We start from the raw sequence: 27,723 nt of genomic DNA on the forward strand, positions 1-27,723 counted from the left end.
CTGATTTTTTTACAAATGCATTTGACTCTACAAAAAATTTAATTAAAATGTAGCAATATATATTATGTACAATGCATAATAATGTAGTAGTAACATGTAATATCAACAATAATAATACATATTATAAGGATAAGGACTAAGGAGCAGAGGTTTTTGAGTGATATTTTAGAGCATGGCCAAAGTTTTCTCCCAGGAATTGACACCTGAGTAGAGATGTGAATGATGTCGGGGGTCATCCAGGTAAACCAGAAGGAGTAGCGAGTGCTAGGGTCCCAAGAGGGGTGTGTGCTTGGGGCACAATGAATGATGAGAAGGGAGGCAGAAAGGAGGCCTGGTCAAGGGCTGGATCAGGTAGGGCCTTGTTAGCCATAGAGAGGACTTTTTAATCTTATTGAAATTGGAAGAGCACCTTTGGAGGGCGGAGAGCAAGGGAGTATCTTAATTCATTTGTTTGGAGAATGACTCTGACCACTGGTGAAGAATAGGCTGTGCTGGGGGCAAGAAGATGGTGGCTTGGACTGAGGTGGTAATGAGGACTTGAGGGGAGCTGAACAATGTTCAGATTTGGAAAGTTGTTTCAAGTGGATTACACTAGGCTCATAAATACTTGTTTTTTCCTAATTAATTTCAATAGCATTATAATTATTTATTTTTACTTAATTTCTTGTCATGAACTTGGGCAGTATACTATATTGTTATAACTTTCATTATGCCTTGTTACTGACATTTGTTTTTAGCCTTTAACAGCATCATTAGGATAAAATCTAGAATTTTAAAGAAAAAAGGTATATATACACATATACATATATACATATATAATCGATGCTTTAAATGTGTACGATGTTATTTAAGATATTGAATTTTCAAAATTTGATGTTTTTAAATGACACAAAATTGGTTATATTTAGATACTTTTAATTTTTTTACATCTTTATTGGCGTATAATTGCTTTACAATGGTGTGTTAGTTTCTGCTTTATAACAAAGTGAATCAGTTATACATATACATATGTTCCCATATCTCTTCCCTCTTGCGTCTCCCTCCCTCCCACCCTCCCTATCCCACCCCTCTAGGTGGTCACAAAGCACCGAGCTAATCTCGCTGTGCTATGCGGCTGCTTCCCATTAGCTATCTGTTTTACGTTTGGTAGTGTATATATGTCCATGCCACTCTCTCACTTTGTCACAGCTTACCCTTCCCCCTCTCCATATCCTCAAGTCCATTCTCTAGTAGGTCTGTGTCTTTATTCCCGTCTTACCCCAAGGTTCTTCATGACATTTTTGTTCTTAAATTCCATATATATGTGTTAGCATACGGTATTTGTCTTTCTCTTTCTGACTTCACTCTGTATGACAGACTCTAGGTCCATCCACCTCACCACAAATAACTCAATTTCGTTTCTTTTTATGTCTGAGTAATATTCCATTGTATATATGTGCCACATCTTCTTTATCCATTCATCTGATGATAGACACTTAGGTTGTTTCCATCTCCTGGCTATTGTAAATAGAGCTGCAATGAACATTTTAGTACATGACTCTTTTTGACTTATGATTTTCTCAGGGTATACGCCCAGTAGTGTGATTGCTGGGTCATATGGTAGCTCTATTTGTAGTTTTTTAAGGAACCTCCATACCGTTCTCCATAGTGGCTGTACCAATTCACATTCCCACCAGCAGTGCTAGAGTGTTCCCTTTTCTCCACACCCTGTCCAGCATTTATTGTTTCTAGACTTTTTGATGATGGCCAGATACATTGTGTCACTTTATCTTTCACATTAGCTGAGTCATAATAATATAGTACAGTGTATTTTAAAGAAAACATTATAATGGAAGTGATATGTAAATCAAGACAATTACAAATACAATTACATACTAAAATACAGTAGTGATTTTGAAAAAGAGGACAACGTTTACATTTTAATCGGAAATCCGGAAATCACAATTGCATTGAGTGGGTATTTAACATCAGCCTTTAGAATATAACTTGATCAGTTTTGCTCTCACGATTCCTAATTGATTTTACAATCACGCTGCAGCCTATAAGTCTAGAGAAATTTTAGGCAATATATTCCTTGGAAGTAAATTATTCTTAGATATTCAGGAAGTTTTAATCAATTTATAAGATACATCGTAAACTAAAACATTTGTAAATGAGTATTCTTCCTCCCAACCACATGAAAAAGACTCTTTCGGTGGTAAGTAAAGGAATTGCTTTTGACTCTTGCTAAATAAAATGAGTATAGTTAATTTGAATAGTAAAGGCATGATTGTTAAGGGGGTTAAGAAGTTAAATGTAGAAGAGAGTCAAACTTGAATTCTTTCTATGTTATTAACAAGTCATATCAATTTGAACTAATGATTATGCTAAGCCTTGGTTTCCTTCTTTGTAAAATAGAAATAACTGGGCCCTTTGCCTTCTCTTAGGTCCAAGTTAATGATGCCCAGACAATTTAATATATGTGAAAGTGTTACGGACAATTTAGAAGTACATTTATAAACTTTCGTTATTATTTCTGACTAGTTTCCAAAATACTTTTTCTTTAGTCATTATAGAAGAAATTGGTACTAAAATAAACACTGATTTTATCTGAGCGAATTTTGCAGTAGAGAGAATAGGAAGCCTAGATGCCTCAATTTAAAAAAGTGAAATCTTGTCATTGAGAGTATACACCTTCTCAATAGCTAGGGAGAGAGGAAGGAGAAAAGAGAGAACTAGGCATAGACACAGTGATAGAGATAGACATAGAAATAGAGGGAGAGGAAGAGTGAGAGGGAGGGTGGGAGAGAAGGGGAGGTGTGGGGGGGGAGAGAGAGAACGAGAATGAGAGAGAGAGCAAAACACATTAATACTTTGGTTCCATTTGTCTGCTTTTCATTAAAGCGCCTTAGAAGAGTTATCTATACTCAATGTCTTCTATATGCTCTGTGATTACTTAAAGACTATATAACATTCCGATCACCCCCTACTACCTTCACTTCTTCCCTGAGGCACCATTATCCGCCAGGACAAACTCTTACTGATGGTGCTGTCTCTACACTTGTCCCTAGGCTATTTTCAAAACAACAACCAGAGTGGTCCTCTTAGATCACAGCTCATGTTAGGTCACTTCTATGTATAAAACCCTCCACGGTTTCCCACTGCACTTGGAGTAAAATCCAAAGTCCTGTATCGACCACAAGAGACTGATGCATTCTCTTCCCAGCCATTTCTGACCTTATTCCCAACCATGCTCCATGGTGCTGGTTCAGCTGGGGTCACACCGTTCTGGCTGCCCTTCAGCATCCAAGCCTGCTTCCAACCCGGGGCTTTTGCATTTGTGTTCACTTACCTGACCTCTCTTTCCAAGAGAACCACAAGACTCTCTCCCTTTCTTTTCTGTACTAGACCTTTGCACAAGTGGTAATTCTCCAGAGTGCCCTTATCCAACTACCCTGAATAAAATGTCATTTTGTAAAACCTTCCTCTGCTATCTCTACTCTCCAACCTTTTTACTTTTCTTTATCTTTTAGCACTCCTCACCACCTGAAATATTATATATTTATTATTTATTTTTCTCTAAAGAGTAAGCTTCCTGAGAGCAAGGGCTTGATTTGTTTACTCTTTGCTCTGCTCTCTATGCCTAAAAAGTTCATAGTAGGTACTCAGTAAATATTTGAATAAGGGAATACCTAAACCATTAGTCTATTATACAATTAACCCATTAATGTATCATCTACTAATACCCTGTCTTCCATGATGCTGGGCTCCGTGGAAGAACAAAAAACTCTAAGAATTTGCCTTCAGTAGCTTGTGAAATTAGTGTGGAGAAAAATAACATGTCATCTAGCAAGACTCCTATGGCCAAATAAGTTTGAGGACTGTCCATTTTTTCCTCCTTTTGGAGAAGGCCAATAGATTGTCGATACATTGATTGTCAATTTATTTGATAACTAATTGTTAGGTAATTTTAAAAACTTGATTAATATTATTTAACTCAATAATCTGGAAGAGGTGGGAGTGGGAATGACAGTGAAATCTCAGATGGAGGGTTGAAACTTTAGGCAAAGGAGAGTGGACAGATGAAAACAAAGTGAGGTAGAGACACTGAACGTGAGGGGGCTATTGCCAAATGAATGGTAAATATGGAGGAAGCAAGGGTGGGGTGAGGTGGAAAGTTATTTCAGGGATCCTTTGCATCTGCACAGATTCATGTTTTAATGCAAATACACACACAGAGGAAGGTCCACCCATGCCTACTTCACGAGCTTTGATTCAGCATTTAAGGTTCTCCCAGAAACAGTGATTGTGTTAATGTTGCCCTGCCTGTGGTGACCCCTTTGTCTGAGAGGTGAAGGAGTGATGAGTGATGCTTTCCATCAAGATTATCTAGAGAGCCATTTGCCACTTTTGCTACGAGAGTCTTTGTCATTATTTGTGGTATACAGTCAGCACACTGTTTTTCTTGGAGTCACTTTTCTTCCTCTACCTTCGTACCAGCTCAGTCCAATGCTGCGTTTTCCCTGTTGTATATGCTTTAATGCTGCATCTCTTCAGACTGAACGCAAGAGCTTTGTGAGCTATGTTTTTGCAGCCTAGGCAGTGAATCCTTCAAGAGTAATGTTGTAAGGCAGACTCCAGCCTCACTCAGAGAGGAACGTGGCACAAGAGTTACACTTGTGGGAGAAATGGGTCCTGAGAACCCTAGTCACACATAAAAGGTACGCACAGGGAGAGCTGGTTCTGATCAGATGGTTTTGAATCCGTGCCCTTCCCAGAGCTGTGGCAGGTATGTAGTTGCTTTCTGTATAGAGCTCTATGCATCATGCGGTAGAAGAAAGGTAAATGAGAATAATTAAATGCAAGCATCTGGCATTTGCCTGGCCATGCACGTATTAGATCATGAAGTACTTGAGGGCAAGAGTCTAGCTGTGTGTTTCCTTTGCCAGCTTTTGCATAGCAAGCGGCACAGTTAGGGGTACCAGCTCTGTAAGCTGAACCTCTTCTCTTCCTAAAATCTAGCCGTGACCTAATTTCCCTACTTTATTTCTGTGTTCCCCTTTATTCACCGAATGTGTCACCCAAGTGAGCACTTGCCATTCTTCCTTCACATTCCTTAAATGCCCATCGTGCTGCCTCTGCTGACGTGCTTTCTGTGCCGGGAGCCCTTCCCCTCATCACTTGTCTATAAAGCCAGCCCGGGCTCCTCCAGGAGCACTTCCATGATTCCCAGTCCATCCTTAAGCAAGAAAGCCCCCCTACTCTCCACCTCGCATGGCACTTTTTTTCCCTTCTTTCTACCTTGCTTTGTATTGATTTGTGTATTTCTCATCTCCCTAGGTAGCTTAAAGACACTTTCCACCTGAGTCATCCTCGATTCCTGATCACAACCTAGAATTGTGCTTTGCATGTAGTAGGTACTCAAAATATAGTTGATGAATTAATGAATAAATGAGTGACTAGAAGAGCTCAGTAAACCCTTCCTTATTGTTTGAATACTAAAATAGCAACCTAGAGAAAACCATGGTGAATTACAGCAGAGATAATTGCAATTGTTTTGTCTCTAGACATTAGACCTGTTGGGGTTACTTGCCCTTACTTGGCAGAGTTATGTGTATGTTTTATATATCAATTTACCCTTTATATCTAGCAATGTGCCTGTCTCATAGTAGGTGTACAGTAATAAATATTTGTTGAGTGAATAAATATGAGGACACATTATCAATGCACTACTTGTATATTTTATATAAATTCAGGGAAGCACGTGTTTTTCTTTTCTGAGGTACAAAGATGCTCCATGTCATCAGATACTGAAAACTATAAAAGCTGTTTTGCTTGGCTGGCTTAGACAAACTTAGTGTTCAAATCCAGTAAGTATTCTATCCTAAGTTCCTATTGCTCCCACTCTACTTATCGGTTTTGGACATCTATTTTTATTTTCAGCTATTTTAATTTGTAGAGATTTTATTGCAAGCTGTTTCAACTGCTTTGTAGAAAAGCAGGGTATATATTAAAAATAAATAACTATTCCAAATGCTTCCATGTTGGCTTGGCATATATAATGAGAACAGCATAGCACAGCACAGCATGTATAGCAATAAAGATAAATCCCTCATGGCCAGCTCCAGAGGTCCAAGTCAGCCTTTTTCGAGGCAGAGCAATTACTCCAAATTTTTAAGGAGCTGTGTATAAATGATTGACCATATTTGAATAGAGCAAGCAATAGAGTGCACTTAGACATTAATAAGGTATCTTTTGGTGACAATATGGCTAGCATTTTCTAGAGTCATTTTCTGTGTCTTCGTTTAGGATGAAGTTCATTGTATACCTGCAAGTCTACACCTGTGAATTTTTTTTTTCTTTTGCTAAGACTTGCTACATGCATTGTTCTCTCAGTAAAAGATAACATAATGTCCATGTTAATGCATTACTATCAACATTACCCTAAGTGACATACATGGATTGACTCAGGATGGAAGATTGTTATCTCTAGATACACTGGTTAATCTTTTAAGTCTGCTTAGATAAGTTCCTGTACTGTCGATTACTTTTTTAACTTATAAAGTCATATAAGGTATTTAGTATATTTTTGTGTTGATGGTCTTATATATCAAAAACTAAACAGATGTGAAATTGTCTTATTTCCTTGGGGTAGTTTACCTCTCAATGGTCTCTGGGGGTTTTTTTAATTGATATTTTAAACTCACAGGCAATATGACTTATTTCAATTTCTCTTTAAGTGTGGTCTTGTAAGAATGTAAATGACGTTTTATTTGAGAGCATAATTTTTTTTCTTTCCTATTCAGAGTGATTGGATTGAAGAAAAATGTTTATTGCCAGCTATCTTTCTGCTGTAGTTTATGGCCTGCCATTCTCAAATGGTTCAGCGAGTATATTTAAAATGAACCTTTTGGTCATTTTCTGTTTTTCAGGGACTTTGGACATGATTTGGTTTTGCCATTTGAAAGCAGAATCACTCTTTGAGGTTCTAATTTCTTTTCCCATTTTATTTTTAAAAGTTTCTCAAGTACAAAACTCATGAGCCTTGGTAGATTTTAAAAGCAGACAACCTTTTTTCCTCCAAATATTTCCTTTTAAAAAACATGGCATATATTACGTACATTATCACTAATAAAGGAAAAAGAAACCATGGGAGATCAGAAAGCAATACAATACTTGTTTTTTTGTTGTTTGTTTTGCAATGACTTCTTATATTCATTTACATACTGGTGATTTAATGCCTGCCTGGAGAGGTCCAAAGACAAGAGACTGTGACTGAAGCTGCCCCTACCTGATACGGAGCAAAGGCAAGGTATTGTTTGAGGAATAGACAGCACTTGTAGACTATGGCAGGGAAAGGATGTGTGTGGATTTCTTGTGGGTCACATATGACCCCAAACCAAGCAACTGTGCTGTCTTAAAAGGAATGGAGCCTAAGTAGAAAGCCCAGGGAAGCTCTCTGACCCGCCAACATGGTGGTCCTCAGGGAACCGGGGACAGAGCATAGTGACCCATCCGAGAAGGCAAGCTAGAGGCAAAGAACTCCTAGTGATGAGATATTTTCAAAGAACCTACAAACTTGCCCCACAAGAGAATGAGCTCACAACTACACATCTGCCACATCCAGGGTAACCAATGCCATATTTCAACCTGAATATCAGGGAAGACTTCCATCTCATCTACTCTGAAACTGGAGAGGCCAAAATACAGCTAGAGAGTAGAGGATGGGTTGGAATGAGAGAGAGTGTGTCCCTCACTTCCTTCCCAGTTCTCTCCTTGGATACTGCCAGGAGGGTCCCCTGCTCTGTATCTCACACTGGCAACCTTGCTCTGGCCTTCCTCTGGCATCACCCCTCTCTGTGGGGCAAAGAGTCAATGGGCATAAGGAGCATGCCCACCTGGAGACAGATTCCCCTCTTCTAGACCATGCTCAAGGTACTCAGGACCCCAGAATACTCTGTCAAATGGCATCCAACATACTTCCAGGGCCTATGCATGCCTCTTCTCTGTATCTGCCCCGCCATGAATGGACTGTGTCACTAGTGTGCATACCCCGCCTCAGCCCAGTGACAGGCCGTTGGGTAGCTGTTTGCTGGGTGGGAGGTAGAGCTTGGGTATCCATGGAGAAGGGTGGGTTGAAAGTCCTTTCCCCCAGCATCCTCAGTTTGTTTTCTGGAACTCTGAAGTATCTGGGATTCTCAATTGAAACCTAGTCTTCCACAGTGTTAGAAATGTAGGAGAATATATATATATCCTTTATATATACACATCCCTTTCCTACCATATTCTACAAATGCCGTCCATTCCTCAAACAATACCTTGCCCTTGCTCCATATCAGGTAGAGGCAGCTTCAGTCACAATCTCTTGTCTTTGGACCTCTCCAGGCAGGCATATATATATATATATATATATACACACACAATTAATATATATATTACAATTTATTAATCTTATTTATGATTTTTAAATATTTAGACATGTAAGAGACACTGCAGATGTTAAGGGAGGGCCTGCTCCTTCCCCACAGCAATTTTCCCAGCCTAAGGTAAAACTAAGCTGGGGAAGAAATTTCCAACTTGGGTATGATTATGGATTTTTAGATGCTACAAGAGTGGACTTATTTTAGTATGTAAAATATAAGTGACTGTTTATTAACTGAAAGTAAGCTAAGGTTAGTTTTTTACCCAAAAGTAACCAGAAAAACTATGGAAGCTGCTTCAAGATTTGATTCAGTGTTAGATAGAAATAAATATCTAGTATTAGGTAAAGGATGTTTTTATTTTGTTTTAAATCTTACATACTAGGAAACTCTTTGGTTAATGAAGAACCCAGTGTTCATTTTTTTGTTTGTTTGTTTGGGTGGATCGTTCTCTTATAGTCACCCTGTGATCATAGCACCTGTCCAAGATACATAGGCTTGAGTACAAGATTAGTCATCCCAAACCCAGTTTTTAGAAAGGCAATTGCCCTGAAGTTAGCTGAAGAACATTTTTTTTCTTAAATTTGGAATACTTCATTAGATTAGAAAGAATTGAAATAAGAAAAGTCTAATTCTATTAACTATTCGTTATTCTCTACAAGTCATAAGTAGTTGAGCATGGTTTTATGATTAAAAAGAAATAGGACATATGTTACAGCCCCAGATCCATCTTCCTAGACACTTTACCTACAGTGTAGTTGTTTCCACACTGAGGTGCATATACCCCAGAAGAGTGCAAGAGACAATCCTGATAGGTGCAAAGAAAGTAAGATAACTTTTATGTTTTCTTATTGTTAACAATTACGTATACTAATCATACTACTATTTGCCACGTGGATTGACAGAGACACCTCACTGGGTTTATCTGTCAGAGGGTCACCAGTGCAGAGGTTCTGTGGGAAGGTAGGAGTTCTACAGAGCAGCACACTATCAGCACAATGTGGCTGCTTATGTTATCTATTTTCAATTAAATTAACCCTCACCAAATCCACAATTGGCCTAAAAAGAAATCTACAGAGAAATGTCAGATTGGAGAAATTACCAATGATGCAAGAAGAGAAGAAAATGGTAGCTAAGGTTTCTTCTACTGTGACCTAAGCACAAAAAATTATGAGATAATTTGTGTCAAACTAGTCATAGCTAACAGGAGATTGGCCCCCAAATTGAGATTGTCAACATGATATATATTTTACGTCTACCATTATTATTGATGAACTCACCCAGAGATGATACCATGTTTTGAGATATTAATGGTAATATGAAGCCATCACAATTAGGAAGATGCTTTAAAAATTGTATTGCAACCTTTCTCATTCTTTTAAAATTTATATTTCCTACATACATTCTATACTGTAAAAAATATATTCATTTAGTAATACTTGATATATGATCAAGAATTTTGAGGTCATGATTAGAAAGGACTAAAGAGTATTTACATTTTTTGAAAGAAAAAAATACAACATCTGAGCTCACGTACGTACGCTTCAACTTATAAGACAAATGAATGTCTTACCCATTTCCTCCGCTTCTAGCTAACCTCAAAGACACCATTTTCTACCTAACAATTTGTAGTCCATTAGGATTATCAAAACAATATAAAACCTCAGTCAGAGGGATTTATGCAGACCTCAGAGAAATACAGTACTTATAAACAATGTCTGCACCCTAGTTTTCATACAATGATTTAAGATGAGCTAACTCATAAATGCACTGTTTATTTATAATGGATAACTAGTTGCCTTTTACCTTATTTTGTAAATGGAAGTTTCTGCCCATTAATTTGTATTGCAAAGTGGCAAAAAGTGAATCTCTAGAGATGCCTGTGGCTAAAATATTTCCACTTGGCTGTACATGTATAGGAAACGGGGATATCATTAACATATAATAAAAATGTACATTGTGTCTTTTTATTGTTCTGTTTGTTCCTTTGTTATAGGCACTACAGGGGTTAATTTTATGGGTTTTTATAATAAATTAGTTTGGGGGATATGAAATGACTAGAGATATTTGGGGTAGTAGAGTATGATTATTAGATCAGTATACTGAGGATGACACTGAAACACAAAAGCATGGAATGACACAATTGCATCTCGACCTGAATGTTTCAAAAATTAAAGTAAACACCTTGTTACAGAAAATGGAGAATTTATCATAAATACTTTTTTTCAAAGTAATAGTTTTTTTGCACATCTTAAGCATCTTAAGATAAAAGGTTTTAGGACATAAAATCAAACATTTCTGTATGTCATCTATTTTTAACTATCCAATTTCACCATGTAATTGAGGGATAAATAGCAAATAGATGCAAAGCTTATCTTATAATAAGGTAGGACTATGCACAACATAACTATGGAATATAAAAGTATCTGTGTATGCTGGAAGCACTTTAAAATTATGTTTTAGTAATCAGTGTATTTCTGTGTTGATGTTCTGAATGCTCTTTCATCTCCCGGTATTCTGTTTTATAGGATAATTCAAGGTATGTCTCTGAGAAAATGCTGACATTTGGCTGTGTATGAATGCAGTTGAACTTTCTTGTGTTTTGCTAGTGGGAATTGGATAAATTATTTTTCCAGTATTCACTTTAATTTTCTTCAATGCTGCTACTCTTCTTTAAAATATCAGAGCAGTGTTCACTTTGAGAGTTAAGAAGTAAATTGGTAAAACCCTTAAGGTTACCTCTTTTTGTGAATTGCTAGATAAAAGTAGAGAAATGAGAATGCCAAAAGTTACTTGACTCTGTACGATATAATTGGTAGATTTATAAACCAGTCAGACTTCAATTTATTTTTACTTTTACTTATGAGGACATCTGGTTTTACAAAGGTGTTCTTTTCTCTCTTTCCTCGTATGTAATGAAGCTTGTTGTGCCTACCAGTTTTGTCTATGTACTATTTTAATATTTTAGTTATATGCAGCATGCTACTTCATTATAGTGACACTTCTTTGGCAGTAATATATTCTAGTTATTGTGGTCTAGAAAGTTTCAGAAACATCCAACACTTTTATTTGTCACCAAAATATGCAAGATTGTAAGGCTGAAGTATTGTTTTATTTTAATTATGTCTTCTGAATATTTATGCATTTAGTAACTTATGCACTTACTTTTCTATATGCCACTACTTTTAATTCATAACACATCTTAATGAGGAGTAATTAAATGGGGAAAACAAATTTGCCAAAAAGACTTCAAAAGAATTAAAAATACTCATCATCTTCTAGATCATTCTCTCCACAGGCCTCCTTACAGAGATCACACAGATGGGCAGCTCTGCCACTGTCAGCGACACTGAGTTATATGATGTGGGCAGAATGGAAGGGGTCCAAGAAATTGATTTTAGGAAAACATAGAAGCAGGCTTTGTACTTTTAAAACTAGTTGAATGTGCAGAATGTGAATATTCAAGAAAATAGAGTTTAAGTAAATAATTCCAGAAACTGTGTAACTCTGTGAGTGTGTGTGTGTGTGTGTGTGTGTGTGTGTGAGTTTAATTGAAAAGCTTGAGTGTCTTATCCCCCCACGATCACCAACCCCTTTCTTCATCTTGATTCTTCATGGTAGTTTGGATGTTATTTACTGGGCACCTTATTTCACATGTGGATTGTATGTAAAGCTGTTTTAGAGTCAATGATTTAATTCCCCACTTCGTTTTAAAGGAAGAAGCAAAGGGTTATACTGAGATTCTTGTCAAATACTCTTCAACTTTTTATTAGAATCAAATGGTAAAAAAGATATTTTCAGAGGTTTATTAAGAATCCTCTATTCTTTCTTCATGTAAGGAAACTTATAGAAAAATTGTGGATCATGGTTAATTTCTGGCACAAAAATTTTGGTAAGGGTGGCACTGGAGAAGGAGGACGTCCAACTGTGTTGACTTCTCTTTCTGTCTCTGACATGTGCTGATGGTGCTCTGGTGTCTCAAATGAATATAATGAAGATGTTATCTAGTGGATGCTCGATTTGAAAAAAGGAATAACTTTTCCTGAAGCTTTCCTAAACAGACTCTGGTACTGAACTTATTGCTGTCTCAGGGAATATGCTCTCCTGTAACTTTAGTGAACAGTCAGAAGAAACGATTTTGTGTGTGGGGCTGCCACCCTCCCCAGAGGGCCATCTTTAAGTCCAAGGGACTGTAGTAAGAGGCTGGTTTCCAAGTGCTTAAAAAGCTATTTTATTAACAACCTTGTAATAGTGTAAAGTATTACACTGTTAAAATAAATAGTGAACATTTTAGTGAAGTTGTTTGGGAAAAGGATGCCCCAATGGATTATCTTCCTCTTGCTTCCATGTTTCCACCTAATTTTTAGTTATTCAGTTACTTATTTAAATTTAGCCTTTCATGATGGCAAACTAAACATACATATTTACCAACCCTTTATTCTCAGATCCTCAGATCTCATGGAAGTGACAGTGAAGATTTTTGTTAAGGGATAGGATTTTAATGGTACAAAAATAGTGAGATGGGACTATCAGCACCCCAGTGATTTTAGACATTTCTAGATGATGGAATGTGGGAACGAATAGTGTTAATAGAGGAGGGGGCCAAGAACCTACATCCTTGATGGGGAAAAGTCTGAAATAGTGTCAAAGGTTATTTTTCTTTTAGGGGAAGAGTGCAGGCTAGGAGTCACCTGGAGTCAGCTGGTACAGAGAGATGAGTGGACAGAAGGCAGGTTCGTTCATTAAGAACCGTCTTTGCAGCAGCGACCCCAGCGACCCTTTGATTTCCCGCCACCCCATACACAAAGCATAATTTCCGAGTCTAAGACTGGGAGATTGCTGTCTAAAAACTTTAATCAGAATTTCCTCGGGGAGAGCTTGGGTTCCTAGCGTGGAAGTAGGTATCACTGAATAAAACCTTTTTCATTCGGTAAATGGAGGGGGCCTTGCTGCCTGCTTCCTTACGTTCCCGCGTGCTTAGAGTTTCCAGTCAGTCGCTCCATGTAGGAGGGAAGACTTGGTAAAAATAAACTTATAAAGAGGTTGAAGAAACCACACCAGTTAAGTTTATTAATCAATCTAGTTTTTCATTCGGAAAAGTAGTCAATCACTGAAGTCAACTACGCAAAACAGAAGATCCAAAATGAGCACATTAGAATAACTGATACAAGACGAAGCAAGCGTGATCCATGGATCAGCGAGACCTTTTTAAAACGTCTTAATTAGAAACATAAAGAAAATATAATATTCATAAAACTAGAAAATGTCGCATTGAAAAAACATTATGCATATGAAAACTATGATTGGACAAAAATTAATGCAGTACAAGAATAAAGTTGGAGAAGTCTTGCAAAACTTAGATCAAAATATAAAGAAATGAAAAACATGAGATATATGTTTAGCAAACATGGAGAATCTATTTAAGAAACTGAACATAGGACTAATTTTGTAGATCCAGGGAAAATAGAGAAATTGGAGGTAATAACAAGTCTTCATATTGAATTAAGAGGTACCAACACAGTGAACACAAATCAAGATGTATCCAGATAAATTTTAATGAAATCTGCATATGGAGAAAATCCCCAAATCCCTAAGAGGGGTAACATGTTAACTCTAAAGACACGAAAATTACACTGACTTCAAACTTCTCAGACAGTGACAGTTTATATTAGAATTTAATGAAGAAATGAATGTACCTTTACATTTCTGGGGATACATGAATTTGAACTTAGACTTCTGTTACCAGCCAGATTTTATTCAGGTGCCGGGACAATAAGACAAAGGCACAAAATAATATTTTCCTTACTCCTTTCATGAAAATTACCTGAAGATGTTCTCTGGCAAATGAAAAGTGGATATGAAAAAGAAACAGCCTCCAAGAAAGTATGAAAGGAAAGAAAGGGAGCAAGGAAAAGAAGTCCCAGCAGGTAGCTCGCAGCTTACCTGGAAAGCAATCAGCTCAACTCAGACCAAGAAACCAGAGGGCTCCACAAGAACGTCTTCAAGAAGCATGGGAAGAAATTTCAATCAACATATGGAAAGATTGTGATCATATGGTGAATACCTTTATACTTCTTGCAACAAGAAGAACAATTAAATGTTCCAGAAAAAATGAGAGAAAGAGAAAAAAACCTCTGTAAATATGAAGCATTTAAATGAGACATGATTTTAAACAGTTCATAAAATATATCAAAAGGAAGTAGATTTGTGCCTCCATAGTGTGGTACATTTTTGGTGAGATACAGTAACATTTTTCTCCTTGGTTTTATAGTGAATAATATTTATATATCATCATGTTATTGCAAATGCTCTTTATTTTCTAGTTCTTACAATTAGTTATACACAAGACATTGGAGAATTAATATACAACAGACGGCATTATTGCCCCAATTCTCCATCCCTCCATATATCCTCACCCTTTGTCATATGTGACTTTGGATCTTCCTGTGAAGGAGGAATATATTTCTCTCATTCCTTGACTTTGAGTTTAGAGATGTGACTTGGTTTGGCTAACTGAATGAGCCTAGGCTTTAAGAGGTCTCGGATGTTTTACTTTCTTTTCTGAACTTCTGTTGTCACATGGACGAGGTCAAAAGACAGTTGCTATACCCTCAGCTTGGATCCCAGAATGGTCACACAGGGAGCAGACTTGAGCACAAATGTCAGTGAGGGGCTGAGCATGGCAGTATCTTTAGGTCAAAGCTGAGCTCCTCTGTGGAGCCCACCTGAGATCTCCTGACACCACCACCTCTCACGGGGAAATAAATATATGCATATTATGTGCCACAGAGGTTTGTGATTGTTACACAGACTAACTGTAGCTTTCATTGACTGACATACCACCATAAAACAGAACGTGTTGGAAAAACATAAATAGCATTTTGGTAGTAAGAAAAACAGTGCGACTCTAGAGGCAGGAAAGAAATGTGAAAAGTGATGTATAGCTCTAATGTCTAAAGCTTATGCACAAACAGCAGGTTTATATATATTGGTTAAGATTGTAAAAATAATGAATAGAAGAAGGAAAATAATTATTTAAGAAAATTTGGAAGGCACAGAGAATAAGAGGAGGTAATTTCTGGAGATCATTTTCTCACTTGTATAATGAGTTACTATTGATAATGAATAGGCTAGAATAATATAAAAGCCATGGACTAAATAATTGTACACCTGCAAAATTATGTATATATAATATATATACATGGCAGGTAGATAAAAATAAAGTGTCTATTGTATTTAACGATGTATAACTACAATAACCTCTAAATTTCTTTAAGATATGAATTTAGTATACTTTAGTGGTAGTACCTATAAAGAGATCTACAGATTTCAAAAATATATTTGTATATTCAGTGTAATAGATTTCGTCAGTAGATTTTGGTTGTTCTCTACCTCTGCGTGACTTAACCAAAATACTTTAAATATTGTGGTACTTTGTGGATGGATTCTACTTTGGGAAAATATTAACATCACTTCTGAAGATAACTCTGTAGTACATTTAACTGAGACTACATAAGCCTTCCTTTATCCTCTGAAACACAGAAGGAGATTTAACGAGCGTAGGGAAGTAAGTTTTGCTGTGTAAGCTTAAATCATTATGCTCAGGGCCAAATTAAACAACTAAGTTAAGTAGATGGGGTCACACTTATACTTATTATTAACATATTTAGTTCAACTCACAAGTCATTGGATTTTATTAAAAGGAGCTAAACTCTTTTTCTGCGTTAATCTGATAATAGCATAATACAGCAATGCAGTTTCTAATCAAACCCACTCCTCTCTGACATAGGACCATTTGTTAAAGTGCTTGTTATGGAAATAGCCAATTATTTCAATCAGGTTCATTGCAGATGATGGAAATTGTTGCCTTGAAGGCTTACTTTTAAAATGTGAAATTACATAGTAAGTAATTAATGGCATTGAGATTTCCATCTTACTGTATATTAAGAGAAATTAATAATAAAAATCCTGTCAAATATGCATGTGTACATGTGTGTTAAAGTTATACCTCTCATATAGGAGGAGCAAAGAGAACTAGAAGAGTTATTTCATGCTTTTTATATGAAAATTACAACTTCTTAAATAGATCCTAAGAATGCAGGAAATATACATATCAATATACTTTATGAACTTACTGCAGAAAAATTTCTGGGAAATAAGAACTATTAGGGTAGATATGGGTAACATCAGTTGTAGTTTAATAATCTTCAGTAATCTGATAGTCAGCCATAGCAGAAGTAAATCCAATCTAAAACCAAAAATATATGAGTAATAGAAAATTTTGCAGTTATGTTACTTTTTTTCCATTCGTCTTCATTTAAGGCTTCCTGCAAAGCCTTTCTTGAGTAATGAAAATAACCTGCAAAGCAGGAGGTGAACTACTGAGAAAAAATTAGTATTTTTGTCATTTTTATGAATACAGCTCCTTCTGTTAGTATGTTTTATTAAACTACTCAATCTCGGGCTTCCCTGGTGGCGCAGTGGTTGAGAGTCCACCTGCCAATGCAGGGGACACGGGTTCGTGCCCCGGTCCGGGAAGATCCCACATGCCACAGAGCGGCTGGGCCCGTGAGCCATGGCTGCTGGGCCTGCGCATCCGGAGCCTGTGCTCCGCAGCGGGAGAGGCCACAACAGTGAGAGGCCCGCGTACCGAAAAAAAAAAAGAAGGGGCATGGAAAGGCTCTCAAGTGCTGGCGTTGCTCTTGTGCTTGACCTTGGTGACTGTTAAACAGGTTGTCTCTTAACAATAATTCATTTAACTCTATTGCTTTGTGTACTTTTCTATGTGTATGCTATCTTGCAAATAATGATTTTAAAAAATGTGGATTTTCCTCTTTGAAAAATAAGAATTTCAGCTGACATGTATAAAATAGATCCATGTCCTCTGTAACGAAAGAAACAAAAATAAATGTATTCTTTTCATCAGAATGTAAAGTTAACAGTCAAGTATAAAAGAATGTAAGAGCCAAAGACATCCGTTTCTAAACAGACAAGCAGTTGTAGCTTTTAGGAATAAAATTAGAACAGATGCCCATTAAGCCCAAACTACTTAAGAGTTTGAGAAAAATTACTAAAAGGAATTAGGGGGAAAAAGTGTTCCAAACTAAGAGTTTAGGACTGGAGTCTTTGACCTAGAGCAGTAATACTAATATTACTAGAACATTTTAAACATTTTGAGATCAAGGGCTGTGTATTCTGGCTTCTCTGTCCTCCTCAGCACATAGAGTGGTACCTTGAAGGCAAGTATGAAGTAAAGGTGAAGGAGAATTCATATTTTCTAGTGGTGGTAAAGTTAACTGGTGAAAAGCATAGATTCCTGAGACAAATTATCTGGGTTTTAATTTCAGTTTCAGCACCTGTGTGACTCTGACATATTATTTATATTTTCAATGTCTCAATTCACTCATCTGGAAAACAGTTATGATAATAGTAGCTCAAAGGGTGTGATGATATATACAAAATGTTTAAAACAAGGTTTAGCTCATAGTACAAGTGGGTGGATTTGCTAATTGTTGTCAATCAATTGTCATCCTGATGAGCTGTTTGTCCATACTTAATATGTTATAGAGTTATTTTTAAGAAATTAATTCTGAACTAAGTGAAATTATTTTTCTGTATATATGAAATGTAACCGTGTATCATTGCCTGTTATTTAAATGTGGCATTGCTTGTATGCTTTAAGCGGCTCATTTTTAGTATAAGTTACTGTCTCTGTGTTTTTTTTAAAAAAAATTACTGTCATTGAAGAGAAAAATAATTCAACCTGGTGAATTGTTAAGTTTTAATTTATTCCCTTAAAAGCCTCTCTTGATAAAAAATACATCCCAAAATGATATACTGGTGTTAAGTCCTTCTACTTACAACTTGCATATGAAGTGAAGTAAGTGATTACTGTAAATTTCATGCATACTGTATATTCCAAACCGTTATGAATTAATTTGCTGATAGGAGTGCCAATTTTCCCCCAGTTCTTTTATTCCTCTTAGTAATTTTTCTCAAAATCTTAAGTGATTTTGGCTTAATGGGCATCTGTTCTAATTTTATTCCTAAAATCCATAACTGCTTGTCTATTTAGAAATGGATTACCTTGGCTCTTACATAGCTGAAGTATTGATATGTATACAAGTATAACTATATAAATAATACATTGAAGCTTATATACAGGTAAACTCTAAAGATTATGAACTGCTTTGCAAGCAACGAAGTTTAGTTTGAGCAAAAGCCTGAGGAGGACTCATTTGTCAATAAAGATTTTCTACTGTAGTTAGTTTTCCTTGGGGTCTGCTGAATATACAAAATGGAAAGCATGACCAGATGCTGAAATTAAAGTGCTTATATAGAAGGAAAGAAAGAAAATATGAAGAAATCATATTCTAGTTGACTATTCAAGTAGGATTCCCAGATAAAATACGGGATGGCCAGGTAAATTTGAATTGCAGATAAAAATTTTTTTTTATAAAGTATGAGCCAAATATTGCATGGGTATCTTGTATTTCTATTTGCTGAATCTGGCAACCCTAAATATTAGGAAGTCTGTATGCATTTCAAACCAAGCCAAATGTTTAAAGATACATGCTGTAGTCATCATATTGTATGTATGGTCTGAGTGATACAGACTCAACATAAATTGCCCTTCCAACTCTTTGAATTATTTTTCCAAATGTTACCAGTAATGAAATTCTAGAGTAAATGAGCTTTCTAAACCACAGATCTATTCAATCCCATGCTCCCTTTCCACACTTCTTGAATTCTCTATTAACTTCTCAGTGTCCAAGGACTAAAGTTCAAACTCCTTAATTTGATTTGTAAGGCCATAAAAATCTGGTCCCAGACTACCTAGTAACCACCATCCCTAGTAGTTCCACATAGTCCCTGTGCATATCCAGACATTTAAAAGTGCTCAGTTCTCTCTGAAAACATTGTGTCCTTTTATGTTCCAGTTATAGAAGGTGAGACTTCTTAGAACAGTTGCAACTATCCCTGTTCACTGTTGTATCCAATCATATATTCAGTATTTTAGAGCCTGATTCATGGAAGGTGCTCATCAAAGTTTTAATGAATGAATGAGTGAGTGAATGGGTGTGTGAAAGCAACCATGTGAATCCTAGCTATGCTTCCCATGTGAATCCCGTCTCATTTTAGCCAGTTATAGATTTCTGATAACTCACTATAGAAAAAATCCAAAATAGTTGATCTTTAGTACTGACCATTAAAACTAGAGAGAACTGCAAGCAAACTAATTTAACATGCATTTGACAGAATAGAGTGATTGGTTTTGGATAAAGCATTATGAATATGCAAAAAAATATAAATTATAACATACATAATAAAAGGACATATATGAGTTTTATACTTGGAGCACAGAACTATGGGACAATAAGGAATCACTCTCGGATATGTAGAATAATGAGATGCATATTAATTTAGAAAAATAACTTTACAGAGTCATTAGTTATGACTTGACATAACTCAGAAGCATTTTCCACAGTCAGATAGACACCTCTAAAATTCAGCATTCTCTAGCCTGCTAGACTAATTTAGTTATTGCTGTCTGAAGTCTCTGAGAAACTGTGCGTTCATTCATTAGAGCACTTGTCACTTTGTACTGTAACTGATTATTTCCTTGTCTATCTGCTGTACTATAAGAGTCTTGAGAAAAGTAAGGGTCCATGCATTCTTAGAACCTAGCAGAGAACTAAGGATGGGTGGATGGATAGATGGACTTCATACACAGAGGTTCTGTGCAGTGTTTGTTAACCCTGGCTACCTGGACTCCTATAAAACAATATTTATGCCTTCATTCCACCCAAGTCCATTTAAATTAGAATCTCTGGTGCGGAGGCTTTGCATTGGTATATTTTAAAAGTTCTAACTTTTAAAAGGAGCATTTTTCTAAATCCATTCTCCTTAATAGAACCCCTTTAGAAGTAGGCTGGTACATCTGCCCAAATCAGGGAACTCACTGTCACAGTACAGGTGATGATTCCCCAGGTCTCTGATATTCTCAGTTTTCTTACCAATCAATGAATATTTATTGCAGGTCAAGTTACTGTGCTGCATACCCCTAAGGTAATGTTCTTTGCAATTGTTTGCTCTTTGGTACAAATTTTACCAGAGGCATTGGTTCATTTTGGCTTCTACTGTGTTTTTTCATGTAGCTTTTATTTATGAATTTCTTCAAGGCCTCAAATATTTGAGTTATACCACCCTCTTGACTATCCCTCCCCTATTCCCTGGTTTTGGCTTTATAAGTATCTTGGAATAGCTGTCTTATCTTGCTGGCCAAATATCTAATTAAGACAACTAAAGCCTTACTGAAATAATTTTAAACGGAGACATCCTAGAGAACTGGGCTCTACCTGGATACCAATAACAAAGTTTCTTGCATTAAAATTGAGATCTCAAAATAAATGTGAGGATGCCAGGATACAGATGAGCATAGAGTATTATCTTTGTTAGTAAGAGGTGATGCTTAAATACCTCTTGGATATTTTTTGGCATTATTTTTCTTGGTAAATGAGGGTTATCAGTAAATTAGTATAAAAGGTTTGCCTGTGGTATGTTCTCATCGAAGAATGCTCATTTTAATTTGCTACTTTAAAATAGTAGCAATATAACAAAAGGCCAGATCAAAACAGAGTTCAAGCACACAAGATTAAAAATATACTGACTTGCCCCCAAAATGATTGGGAAATCCTATAGATAGTTCTGATTATGACATTATTAAATTCAATACCTGAGCGGGAGGACAGAATTCCTAGAAATTTATCATAATTTTTTCAGCCTTAAAAGAGAAATTGAAAAACCATAAACTTTAGGTAAGAAAAAATATAAAAGGTTAAATTTTAAAAGGCAATCACTCACAGGAAGTCTGGAGAATATTTAATAGCTAATGGGGAGCCCAGGGAAGATGGGTTACAAAGGGTCAAAAGTAGCAGACTCTAGAAAATAAGCACTTGCGGGCTATTTAACAGTCAATAACAATATCGCAGGAGGAAAGACAGCCCAAGAGAAGGGAATAAGGAAGCCAAGAAATTATATCTTTGCAAAGAAAAAAAAGGGCTTAGTTATGGTGTCCTTCTGATACATCAAAACAGGGGTGCTCAGCCTGAGAATCAGTTGTTCCTTTCTTGATGCTCGTGGGACCTGGATATACTCGGGGATCAAAAGGAGGTAGTTTCACGAGTGAATTAAGTTGTCTTTTTTCTTCCACTCAAGAGGAGGTTACATGGATTTCTGTCCTTAAAAGGATTGGATGTCCTAGTCTAAATGGTGGTCAATATTCAAAATATTCTAGGCCAAGTCGGCAAAGTAAATGTAGTTGAACTACTGGGGCCAACTGGCATCCACCTCAGGAGTTCTAGAGAGACTCAAGGGTAAATTGGGACACTGATGGCCCAAGAGTGCAATGTGCAGTCATTCCTGTTCTGCAGATTACAAATGGGAGCCAGTTTGAAAATGAATGAATTAATTAGTTATTTAGTTAATCGATTAATTTTTAAAGTTTCCACAGGATGCCCTAGCAATTAGACTCCACAAATCTCTATTTCCTCTCTGACCAGCTAGTGGAGTCTATAATGAAGAATGGGATTTCTGAATATTTAAATATAATGATCTGAAAAGAAGCAACATCATTTCTGTGGCAAGAAATCATACCCAGAGAAGGCACTGATAAAGGAACTAGCAAATATAATTTTGATTTTCACAAACTCTTTGACAGCCTACTACTCCAAAGGCAGTTTCATGGTCTTTGGGGCTGTAATTTGCACAGTGATGGGTCTGACAAAGATCCAGAAAAAAAGACTAGGAGTAACTGAGCACTTCTTATGATGCACGTGTGTATAAGTTCAGGAGTACTCAGAATGATCTTAATGAATATATGTGTTTTTCAATTACTAGAGGAGGCTTCTCACAGTGACATCTCTAGAGGGTGCATGGGTTGACATTATTTCTGTTAGCAAAAAGCCAAGCCTAAGAGGGAAGACTACAGCACACCTTCCCAAATCTGTATAAGGTGGGCTAAGGGCAAAATAATGGTAAAGATAAAGAGACTAAATTATGCATATAATATGAATGAATCTATGTAACTATTTACAACAGAAAAAGTGTCTGGACATCCTTTTAGAGTACCTTTTGTTTCAAAGATATGCATGCTGTTGTGACCAACTATCTATCTCTCATCTCTTCCTCTCCTCCCTTCCCTCCTTTGCTTTGCTTTTTAATTGCTTCACACACACACACACACACACACACACACACACACACACACACACACACATATCACGAGTTTGTATCTGGAAGTCATGCTCAGCTCCTACCACTGTGCTTCAGTCAGCTAGAGGGTGGACAGCAAAGATTTATGTTTTCAGAGTAAGGAATCAGGACTCAGCTGGGTGTCTTAATTATAAAATCTAGCTTTGAATGATGTTATTTTTTAAAAACAATTCTCAGGAAGCAGTCATAGAAATAAAAACCTCAAAAAATAATAGCTATTATTATTATAAATGAACTATAAAAATGACCAAATATGGAAATTCCTATTTTGTATGGAACTGCAATGTCAAATTTTTCTTAGTTATAAAATAATTTATTATATCCCAGTATATTTGGAATAGATGAGGACTTTTTTCTGGAAATAATAATGTCATGATCTGTGACAGAGAAATATGTATGTGATTTATTACAAAGAAGTTTAACTTTCATTTCATTATATTCTGTGAGTATTTATATCTAGTCTTTAATTAAACATGATTTATTCCAATTGAGGTCTGTTTCCATTTAGATTGCTTGCAGTGTTAATCACAGTGCAAATAGCCTTCACCGCTGAAAGAACTCTTGCATTATACTGATATATAAAGGCTTCTATGTAATTTGCATCTGTTATCTGAGCCTGAGTGTTACTAGATGTGTACATAGGCAGAAATGTTTTACTTATTTGCTACTATATTAAAGTATGTAACTCATTTAATATAATGTTTTTATTTTTATGAATTTAGATCAAGGTAGTTTTTTGGTTTAAAAAAATGCACAAACAGTAGAGGATCTTTTTTTTTTTTAATCACAAACTAAGTATGGCTAGAAAGCATTTTCATTTCAGCAAATGCAATTCCAGTTCATTCCACCTCATGTTAACCTCTGGGTAAAGGTGTAACTATTTTTAGAAACAAATGTTCTTAATTTTAACTTCCATTGTTGATGATTGTAGACCTGGTCTGATGAACAAATAGATAGAAGTTCAAAGATCGATTAGTCTCAATTAAATTCACATTCTCATGTGTTAAGTACTACTTATCGTGTAAAAACTTAGAAGAAATGAGGAAGCAAAGAACAACGGTAACTGCATATCCTTAATAGTACATAAAATAACTCTTGATTGTTCTCACATCATCAACTATGCAAACTTCCTTCTATTAACATTTCAAAGCAGCAAGAGCTGGGTTTGATTTTACTCATGATATAGGTCAATATTAAAATGAGAAATCTTCAGGTAAGGTAATTCTCTTACCTGAGAATTAAAACATATGTTGTACCTCTTAGCATCAAATCCTGGGTGGGTCTCTGTCCAGCCTTCTTTCATTTATTTAAGTCCATCCCACATATGGCTTTTCTAAATCTTTCTAGGGTACAAGGGTATAGAGGCTACCCTCCCAGCTGGCTCCAAGCCTTCACTGCCAAAAGAGAATGGCCAGTTCCCTCAGCTGGCACTAAGAGTTCATGGTAATCTGGTCCTGTCTACATCCTCAGACTTGGTTACCAGCACCCCCTTCCCACTCTGTCCTCCAGACAAACTGTGCTATTTGTGTACTTGAACACACCGTCATACCATGAACGCTTCTCTTCAAAGCTGTGACTCATTCTGGATCCCTGCTTGGAAATACAATACCCTCTTCATCCTGTTTTTATTAATCCTAATTAAAACTTTCCTTCAAATCCAAGATCAAATTCTATTTCCCTTATGTGCTCTTTTTCAGACATTAATTAATACTCAGTTTCTTCCCTATAAGTATATAAAAGAGTAGCTTTTTATGTCTAACTTTACAAAATAAGACAATGCATTCTTTAAGACATGAAGATTTAACTTCTTGTCAGGCTCTGACATATCTCACCTAAAACAAATTGTAGTAGATATGATACAGGGAAAGACATATTAAGCATGTTCCAAAGTAGCCAGTCATTGCCATTTCCTGACATTCATCTGGTAAGGAAATAAATAGCACGGTGACTTTTGTGCTATTTTCAAAGTTTAATGAAAATATTTTGCATGTTAGTCCAATATAAATAAAAAGTGAATTTTTGTTAAGACAAAAAGAGCTAAATATCTCATCAGATGAGAAAATGAATGTGACATACTCTTCCTTCCCTCCTTTCTCTCCTTTCCCTCCTTCCTTCATTCCTTCCTTCTTGCTTAAGAGTTTTAGTGTCAAATATTTGTGAGTCTATTATATAGTACACAGCTGTTTTTTAGAGATGATCAGATTCTGATTTTATCCTATTGTTTGATATTATAAAATGATCAAATTATTCAGATTCTGTCTGAACACAGTCATGAATTGTCTCTACTCTCAAACTGTAGCACTTGACCAGACACCAAAAGGGATGGTTTTTTCAGAGAAAGTGGTCACCTGCCTAAAGAAATTTAGACCAAACTTTGCCATAAACTTAGAATGAAAGGATGATCAAATCTGCTTCCAGGAGGAGATGCTGTTTATAAGAAAGAAGTTAAAGGAAAGGGCAAAATAGAGGTTTTCTAGTATTTTGTCCTTGTTTGATATTGAGGGAGTAGTTTAATGATCATATTGTTTTAAGCACTATGAAAACCCAGGACTTCAGAATAACTTTTGATACGTTGTAGTGTATCCGAAGGCACATTACACATCTGAAATAATTTTTTTCAGATTGTTTGCACCACTATTTTGTTATAAATTTTATCAAGAAATATTTATTGGGCACTAGTGGTTTTCCAGATAGAGTGTGGCATTTGTGGAGGTACAAAGAACAGTGCAGGACGGGTGCTGCATTTGTAAACTTTACAGATTGACTAGGTGAAAGGGTGAAAGGCACATAAACAGACAGTCCCTAAGTAACACCATTTAGATATGTAAGAAGGAGTTGTGGGAATAAGAGCACAGCAGGATTTCAGTTGAGATAGATGATAGGAAGGGAAAGTGATGGGGAGAGTGCATGTCCCCCAGTTACTTTACTAGCTCCCACAGAACCTAGCTTGGTGCTGAGCTTAGACGAAATGATGTGTAAATATCAGTGATCGATATTTGACTGAATTAGTCTTTAATTCTTTTTTCATTCGAAATCCCATTTGTTGTCCCTGTTGTCCAAAATTAGTGTGGAAGTTAGTATAATTTGCTGAATGTTTTATATTTCATATGATTTTGCATCAGGTATAATAATGATTCATAAAAGTAAGTCCCTTTAGCCCTCCTAACCTCAGAAACCCTTGAATGAGATTAGGAAGTGATCATTTACATTTATTATACTTTGCATATAACAAGATTTACCTATTAACTCCAATTTACTTCTCGTCGCATTCATCAAAGGCAGACTATTTAGAAACTAAAACATCTCTGTCAGTTAGAATTTTAATGAATTAAGATGAAATGAGACAGTGTTAATTGGCAGTGGTTACTGCTGAGGAGGTTTCTAGATCTTGTGATACCAATTCATTTCTCTATCAGGGTTAATTTGTTTGATTTAATTCTAAGGATATGCTGAATATTTCCCCAAACTATTCATATTTATTTTCAGGATAGGAGAGTGGTTTAGTTCTGCTGGATTTGGATTCTCAATTCCATTTGAACTGGATTTAATTTGATTGCTAATAAATTGTTGATTGTAGGCACCATTTATATTATTGACTAGAGACATACACACAGCATTATTTAGACTTTTTTATTTGAAACGCCTAAAACCTTCTAATAACTGATCATTTTTCACCAATAATTCTCTTCCTCTCTTCTATTTTCCGCAGATATTAATGAATGTGAAGCTGAGCCTTGCAAAAATGGTGGAATATGCACAGACCTTGTTGCTAACTATTCCTGTGAGTGCCCAGGAGAATTCATGGGAAGAAATTGTCAATACAGTAAGTATTCATATATATATAAACCTTTATTTGCATAGCCTCCATTTATTATGGAATCGGGGCCAAAATCAATAATAATTTGCTTCCAGATTTCATAATGTATTGAAATGGCACATTTCATATTTGTTGTTGTTAATGTTATTAATGTGCATCTATTCTCCAGGATGGGTCTCACTTAGAACATGATAGGCATAGGAGTGGTTGCCTTGTGGTCTGAAAGGAGGTCAACAGTTCCTCAGAGACCCAAGTACATCTCTTCCATGAATCACATTTTGGCTTTTGAGTTGTGCATATGACCTAATTTTCTCCCAGAGTGGTTACTCTGTTTCAAACAGTAAATTCAGAGCATTCTAACCAGATAACCTTTGTCACAGATAAAAGGTAGAGATTAATAAGGGTTCATGTTGAATTGGCCAACACATCAGTAAGAGTTTTACATGCTATTTATTTGTCTTCTTGAAAGCCTAAGACAGTAGGGTCTTGAGATGATGGATCAAATTATAGGATAATAATTTACCTGAAATGTTTACAAAGAAGCACAAAGCACCCCACCTTCTCCAAAACAAATAAAAAACCTAGGGAGAGGTAGTAACAGGATTATAGTCGGTAAGAGGAGACTGGAGTTGGGCACAAGTTCATGCTAACAAGAACAATAGTCATGTAGCTTAATAATTGTTGGACACTTATAGAAACTTCATAGTGTTACTACTTTGATGTATATAATGCTATTAGAGCATCATAACATTATGCAAATTCAAAAGGCAAATGCAGATAAGAATTCAGACATAGAAACTGAGACACATAGGCTATGTGGTTTGCCGGGTTATCACAGTTAGTGACAGAACCAGGACTGGAAGGAATCTAGAATCAGGTCTTGTGATTCCCAGTTCAGTGTATTTTCCTCTAAACCAAGAATGATACCTCTTTGGATAGAGCTGAACAAGATAAACTTGAAAGCACCCTCCACCTCCACTCTGTCTCTTACACACACACACACACACACACACACACACACACACACACTCTCTCTCTCTCTCTCTCTCTCTCTCTCTCTCTCTCTCTCTCTCTCTTTAGCCAGAGTAACAATTTTATTTCTCACTTTCCCTCTCTTTCTTCCTCCTTGACAATGGTAATTTATAAAATAAAACAAGGAAAATTATTGAAGAATTTATTTGGGTTATGTATATAAACAAAATGATGATCTGGAGATTCTCATTACCCTAGTCC

The 27,723-nt window shown here is 36.2% G+C and overlaps 1 protein-coding gene across 2 annotated transcripts in view; it reads left to right on the forward strand.

Moving 5' to 3' along the window:
• EDIL3 (EGF like repeats and discoidin domains 3) overlaps positions 1-27,723 on the forward strand; it is a gene marked incomplete at both ends in the record, with an annotated part of 421,166 nt that overhangs the window by 208,476 nt on the left and 184,967 nt on the right. For both annotated transcript variants that reach the window (XM_082836360.1, XM_082836361.1), the window contains one exon: positions 26,383-26,496. In XM_082836360.1, the coding sequence (XP_082692486.1) occupies positions 26,383-26,496 (114 nt within the window). The remainder of the gene's footprint in view (positions 1-26,382; positions 26,497-27,723) is intronic.

This window comes from Leucopleurus acutus, assembly GCF_964270905.1.
Source record: "Leucopleurus acutus genome assembly, chromosome: 3".
NCBI classification, from domain to species: domain Eukaryota; kingdom Metazoa; phylum Chordata; class Mammalia; order Artiodactyla; family Delphinidae; genus Leucopleurus; species Leucopleurus acutus.